Source organism: Pinus tabuliformis, chromosome 5_2, assembly GCF_031772625.1.
Source record: "Pinus tabuliformis cultivar Carrire ecotype Pingquan chromosome 5_2, CPIR1, whole genome shotgun sequence".
Classification (NCBI taxonomy): domain Eukaryota; kingdom Viridiplantae; phylum Streptophyta; class Pinopsida; order Pinales; family Pinaceae; genus Pinus; species Pinus tabuliformis.
In genome coordinates, this window is record NC_142306.1 from 420,423,580 (window position 1) to 420,431,490 (window position 7,911).

At 31.0% G+C, this 7,911-nt stretch overlaps 1 protein-coding gene across 1 annotated transcript; it reads left to right on the top strand.

Moving 5' to 3' along the window:
• Positions 1-6,076: 6,076 nt before the first annotated feature.
• On the top strand, positions 6,077-7,190 carry LOC149159357 (expansin-B16-like). Its single transcript, XM_089434266.1, has 4 exons — positions 6,077-6,200; positions 6,296-6,605; positions 6,717-6,846; positions 6,993-7,190. The coding sequence occupies exons 1-4, from the start codon at positions 6,077-6,079 to the stop codon at positions 7,188-7,190; spliced, it is 762 nt and encodes a 253-aa protein (XP_089290392.1).
• Positions 7,191-7,911: the final 721 nt, after the last annotated feature.

Genomic DNA, 7,911 nt, shown 5'->3' on the forward strand with positions numbered 1-7,911 from the left:
AAATGTGGAAAATTTAGTTAGACAGTCTTAATAGGAGCACCTTAATTGAGCCATTGGATCAAACATTCTTTCATTTTCTTTTTTATTTATGTAAAGTGATACAAATCAAATTCTTTACATCTTTAATATGTTGTAAATCAAATTTTATTTATATGCTATTGTCAAATAATTGTTGCATTATGAATATGTTATTTTCCTTGTTGTGAAATTATATGATAAATTTAGTTTTAGTTAGAGGGCCTTGATTGAGTCTCAGCACCCGAAGAAGAAGCATTTCTGACTCCTTGCATCAACTTTGTTTCCTTGCACCTTTGGAATTAAGGCATAACAAGTTGAACTAAAGACCCTGAGAAGCTTCACTAAAAGAATGTGTCCATACCACATTTCATAAGGAGTCTTCCTCCCAAGAGCATGAAATCATCATCTATTTTTCACATATACTACTCATAGCATGGCATTAATCCAAAAACATAAAAATTTCATTTTTTTTAAAATATCATTGAGCAAACCATATTTAAGGGAGTCCCTTTCATGCTGTTAACTACACCATTCCATTGATAATTGTATGAAATTGTGGTTTGATGTTGAATCTCGTGTTGGAAAAGATAGTTTCAAATTCATTAGATGTATATTTTCCTATGTTACCAATACAAAGAGTGCTAATATGTGAGTGTGCTTCATTTTCAATCCATATGTGAAAATTTGTAAAAGATCCAAAAGCATGTGATTTATCTTTCAACAAGTATATACAACACATTGTGGTGTAATTATCAATAAAGGATATGATGTATTTATTTCCATTAGTATATAGAATGGGAAAGGGGCCACAAAAATAAAAATGTATCAATCGAAGTTTCCTACATGCCTAGAAGTGGAATCATATAAAGGTTGTTTGCTTTGTTTTCTAAGGAAACAAATATTGCATTGCTTTAGTTTCCTAGGAATAGTAGGAAAAATAAAAACACCATTCATTTTCAGCAAACAAACAGTTATAATAATTAATTTAGCCAAATTGGCATGCCATAAGAGACTATATCACAATGTATCTTCATCATGGTGTGGAAGGTATATAGAATATTTTTCATGAGTAGATGTCCCTTTCAACGTCAATAATCTTTCATCCTCCACTCCTATAATAATGAATATGTTCTTGGAAGTCTTCCTTATTTAAAATTTTACGTCAAATATATGAATACAGTGGCTTTGGTATCAAATGTGCACAACATATAGCAAGTTCCTTTGCAGGTTGGGAATATAGAGAACATCATGTGGAAGAAAATCCAAGAATCTTGGCAATTTTATCCTAACAGTGCCAATTTTCGGAGGTTTTAGAATTATTCATTTGTAAGATAGATTGTACCATCTACATTATCATTTAAAGCTTTAAAGAAGTTTCTCCATAAGTTCATGTGGCATGTTGCACCTATGTCAAGCAGGAATGCATCCCTCCAATAAATAAATGAAGTGTGAAATAAATCTTTATTTACTTCAATATAATCAATATATTTAGATGCTTTATATTTCACAAGATCTTATGCTTTACCTTTTCTTATTTTTAATCCTACTTGTCTTTGATCTTCTCCCATGCAATTTTGCAGGTCTTTGCCTCATGTCCATTCTTTTCATAAGATACATAATGAAGATTAGATCTCTCAACGTGATTGTTCCTACCTTGTACCTCTGGAATTATTTCTTACACATCCCCTTTATTACCTTTTCCTCTCGAATAATCATGTGATTGATTCTTCCTTTTTGAGAAATGCACATAACATCTCCAGTGGGGTGATTTGTCTTCTTTCCAAAAGGTTTCTCATGTTATCAAAATTTTCCACTAGAGTCTTTTGTGAGAAACTTCATATGGCCACTAGCGTATAGGGATTGAAGGTAGTAATAATGTGTAGGATAGAGAGCCTTGATGAATCTTGTGAGATGAATCTGTATCTTTAATATATTGGTATGGATATCATGCATGATGGATTTGATCATAGAAGCTAAAGGCATGGGATCATCATCCTTCAAATCTAACTTGAATATCTACGCCAACAATTCTATGAATTCCAATTGTAAGTGTGAGTCATACAAATATTTCAATTTATTTAAAGCATCATAAGAATCTTTAATAGAAATAAGGTTACAATTCACTTCTTCGCTTACCCTCACAACAATCAAGGAATATGTTTTATTGTATTTTCTCTTCCATATGACAAGCTCTATATTTGCTATAGGTTTGATAGGTACATTGTCATCATCTCGTTAGCAAATGCCATCCTACGCATTTCTAAAAATTGGAGCATGTTTAATCGTTCACTATTTTAGGGAAAAAAATTTGATGCACCATGCTAACAATGGAAATGAGAGAATGCATTTTCAAATAGAGTTTTGAGTTGAACCCTTCCCCATGGATAGGACTATCAAGTTAAGTGTCTTTGGCATAGGAAGGAGAGTCATTTGTTAAGTAACCTATAAGTGCTACAATCCTCTAGAAATTTGAGTTTCAAAGTGGCACCATATATATCCTCCATGCCATGTTCTTCAACCTTTGTAAATATAATTCTTATGTTAGGGATTGATTCTACACCAAAAGCTATAAGAAAGGCAGGGGACCTCTTTCAAAGAAGAAACTCACACATTGACCTTTCACCTAGATTCTTATGAGGGACCATATTCCATCTTTTATTAGAGTGCGCTAGAGTGGAATCCCATTTGAATTATGTCTCTCTTTCCATATACAATCTCTACAAAACCAAGTAGGAAGATGCTTTCAAAATATCCGAGCATTTAACAATTCACATAAGGAGATATGGATTTCCTCTTTATTATGGCGACTCACAAGAATGAATTCATGTTCTATGCATCTGCGACATGCGCCTTGGAACTTATCATGGTTGAGAAGAAACCTTTAGAGAAGAGACCCTTGTGATTTCCCTTCACTCATTGTGTGGATGCATCTCCAAGTTTTTCAAATGTGTTATAAGAGAAGAACATAGACATAATATATAACCACTAACTGGGCACTCAAATGGGGATGTTCCATGTGAAGGTCGGGAATCTAAAGTGGCATTCCAAACTAGAGAAATAACACATTGTTGATAGAGGGCTTGACAAAGATTCTTAGAAATGAGTAGAGGATGGTAGATATTTCTAGAAGAAAATCATGAAGTTATCAAAAAACCTAGGCTTTGATACCACTCATAGGAAGAGAGAATGAATCCATGGTTGAATAATTTTCATTAACTTATATAATGCATATGTACAAGAGAAAGTGACTTCATGTTTCATCTTCTAAAAACTTTTAATGGATCCCTCTATTCACCTATAGTTCTTCATCTATTTCCTAAATATTTATCACATATCTCAGTCCCTAAGGACTAGGTATCTAACATCTACTTTGTAACCTTTTTCCAATAATTATCACTAACTGTAATTATAAAATTATTGTGAAATTGCAATTTTCCTTTATTTAAATTATATTTGAAATGCATAAATAAATTCAATAAGATAAAAAAAAAAAAAACTCATATTACACCCAAAATATATAATCTTCACAAATAATATTTGCAATTCCAATAATTCTTTTAAATTTTTAATTTCACTTAAAAAACAAAAAAACTATTACAGAAAAATCTCAAACCATGGAGGAAAAATCACAAAGTATGTAGGGCTAAAAACAAAACAAACGAATTTAGAAAAAATAAACGAGAAAAAACAAAGCAAGCTATAAACTATAGTTATTGAGAAAAAATGAAAAGAGAAAAACTTAAGATAAACCATAACTCGTGATTCTATTGACATAGGTAGAGGAAAATATATATCCTATGAAGACATGATAATATTCATTTTTCATACAACAGTGAATCCATTCTAATATTCATTTAGCATACAGCGGTAAGTCTATTGTTAACCCTAAATAATTTATTAATTCTTTTGCTAACATGCATTATATAAATAATAAAAATGAGTTGACTATTAACAATAATGACTTTGTTACACGACACTAAATATTTTATGTTTTTAACGGTCATTGCTGAATATAAATAACATTAATCTTTGTGTTAACTAACGGTCATTGCGGTCTGGAGACTTAAGCGAATTGAACATGCTTGCAGATTGCAGGGTTTGCACTTTTGATAAATTCAAAGACCCGATTAGTGAGGGATACTTTATCTAAATTTTAAAATCAGGATACGCTGTCGACGACTCTCAAGTGAGCGCGGGTGCTCCCGTTCATTCGTCATTGAATTCACAGGCGGAGGTAGAGGGCAGGCCCATTTTGGGAAACTTGTGGAAAATTTGTGACCTCCGCATGTCAAGAAAACAGAGTGGAAAAATGAATGACGCTTATCGCCCGCCATCAGAGCAGGGCGCTTTTTCGGGAGCCAAAGGCATTCAATATATCTACTTGTCGTATCATATATTTAATTAAGTAATTGAAATTATGGATTGAGCCATTTTTTCGGGAGCCAAAGGCATTCAATATATCTACTTGTCGTATCATATATTTAATTAAGTAATTGAAATTATGGATTGAGCCATAACATTAATTACGTAAATAAAATATATTATTGAATAATAAATATAGTTATTTAAGTAAATAGAATGTTATAACATTAAATTAAAAAATAGAAAAAATATATAAACCAACATTCCAATATATTACGAATATCAACATTTAATATCATATATTTGTATTCCATTAAATTATTATTATATCTTTTTAATTAATTAACATTATAAATACTCTTAATATGTATTATCAATTGATTATTTGAAATAGTATGTATTATGTATTAATTATTACTTATTTGAAATAAATATATAATATTTTAATAGTTCATATTTAAGTTTTTATATTTATATACGTTCTAGTTAAACTATGTATAACATTATATTAAAAAAGTAATATACACAAAGGAAGTTATTTTAGGGGAATGGAATTATGGCCCGGAATAATTCAAAACTTTAAATGAAATAAAATAATAAATATAATATAATTTAAAAGTATAAAATATTAATAATAGTACATTGGATATTGAGATATTGTCAAAGTCTATAACGAGAAACTCTAAGACGAGGACAAGTACGGAGGTGTTAAATAAATAGATAAAATAGATAAAATAGACTATGACGTAGTGAACTAATAGAGGAAATTGCTTTTTGGCCTAAATAAAATAATATAATTTTTAGCAAGATCGTGATTTCTTGTTGTTTAAAATACATTTTTAAATTAAATGCATAAACTTATTAAGCACATCCAAAAAGCCTAGAGGCATTCCATCTTTGCAAACAAAAAATTAAACTTATAATTTAAAAGAACTTGTAAGTATTTTGATAAAAATTGACGAGAAATAATGCTCGGAAAAAAGATCATTTTGTCTATTAAGTAGAATAAGCTTCAATTAAAGTGTTGTTGAGTAATGAATATTATTACATACATTCATAATGAAGTAAATTAAAAAATGAATATTTATTTATAGAAAACTGAAATTTTCTTATATTTTAATAAACCTATCCTCGTAGATTATCATTATATTATATTATAATATGATCATGGTTTATATTAATTATAATATAATTAGTTCACACTTTACACATACAGAAAAGAGAAATTAGATTAAATGAAATAAAATAATAAATATAATATAATTTCAAAATATTAATAATAATATAATTAGTTCACAGTTTACATATACCCAAAAACTAGACTAAATGAAATAAAATAATAAATATAATAATATATTGGTAACAATACGGAGAAAATGGAGAAACTGTCAAAACCGTAAAACGAAGAATATAATAATATATTGATAACAATAGGGAGAAAGTGGAGAAACGGTCAAAACCCTAAAACGAAGTTGCCAATCTTTTTTACTATAAATATAATAATATATTGATAACAATAAGGAGAAAGTGGAGAAACGGTCAAAACCCTAAAACGAAGTTGTGCCAATTTTTTTTTATATAAATGTAGAAGAGGTTGAGGGGTTGTGGTACACTGTACTTTCGGTTTAGGAGTTGTGGTACACTGTAGTTTCTCTAAGTCCATTAGAAGAGTTTATGCCCTTCGTTGGTTTCGAAAATGAGACTCTTTTTTAGTTATGTGATCACACTTGTAATTCTATGCAAATGGGTGGCTGTGAGTAATGGTTGGCAGCCGGCCACTGCAACTTGGTATGGAAATCTACATGGATTCGGGAGTGACGGTAATTGCAATATTGCATTGTAGTATTAGTATTATATTATATACAAATTGGAATGAAAGAGAAAATGAAATTGTATTTCTTTTGTTGCACTGCAGAAGGCGCATGTGGATTCGGAGGCATAGTGAAAGAATCCCCTTTCAATTCAAAAATAGCCGCAGGAAGTTCAGTCCTGTTCAAAGGCGGACAAGGCTGTGGAGCTTGCTATCAAGTAAAGTGCACTGAGAGTGGCGTTTGTTCTGGAAAGCCGGTGACTGTGGTGATCACTGATGAATGTCCAGGTGGCGGAGTCTGCGGAGGTGGCAAAACACACTTTGATCTCAGTGGTGCCTCCTTTGACAGCATTGCAGCTCCCGGTAAAGATGCAGACCTCCGTAAGATTGGAATCGTGCCTATATCATTCCAACGGTATTTTATATCTACTCTACTGAATTAACCCCCCATCATTAACAATTTGGCCCATTTATAATTTCAATTGTTTTTGACATAAAACACACTTGCTTTTTGTTGGTTATGCAGGGTGCCTTGCCAATACTCGGGGATGAATGTTGCCCTCCACGTTGACACAGGAGCCAATAATTTCTCTTTCGCAGTATTTATTCAATATCAAGCAGGAGATGGTGATCTTGCAGCAGTTGAGCTACAACAGGTATTCTGCACATATATATACCCAAGTTTTATGATATATACACAGATTCATACTTTGTGTATATATACGATCAGAGAGAGATTTATATAAGAGCTGGGATTTTGTGTCATATCATCTCCGTTTTGTTTTATTTGATTTTGATGCAGGCAAACTCTAAATCATGGCAAAAGATGACACATAAATGGGGTGTAAACTGGGTTCTCAATAACCCTAACCCTCTCCAAGCGCCTTTCTCTATTCGATTGACCTCTCTTTCCGGCAAGAAAACGCTCACGGCAAACAACGTTATCCCGAAAAATTGGGAACCCACTGCTACATACAAATCGAATGTCAACTATCACTAAGGTTCAATTGCACCCACTGCTCTCACTCTATGAGAGGCATGCCGCACACGCGTTGATATTTTGTTTCTTTGTAGAGAAATTTTGTGTGTATATCATTAGCAACAGTGCTCTACTCCCTTGGAGTGTAAGAGTCCGCTATATAGTCTTGTTTCCTGGTATATAGTCTTGTTTCATTTAAAAACTACGCATCACAAAAAAAACATGGTTCAATATTGCTTATTTATTAAATAGTTAATTTTATCTTTAATATCACATTGTTTTTTATATAGAGAGATACAGTAATTAACACTCAAACAAATTGAGTGCTTTATGCATTTTAGTACCAGTTAGTTGTGTAATTCTTACCTAATTGAGTGCTTTATGCATTTTAATATCAGCAAGTTGTGTAATTCATATCTAATTGACACATAACATTTAAAAATAATTTGATAATGAAGTTTAATATGAACAAGGTGCTTATATGTATAAATAAAAAAAAGATTCCAATCATAAATAAATGTTTCAATGTCCATATTAAGTAATACAATTTTGTATCAATTTTAATTTGAAACATAAGTAATTGGAATTATTATTATTGTTATTAACAATAAAAATAATGTGAGATAAATAAATGAACACAACAGTGTAAATTAAATTATCCATGAATAAGACATGTGTCAATTTATAATAAACATCCAAACACTTACTTCATTTCATTATAGATGACACATTACAATTTTTT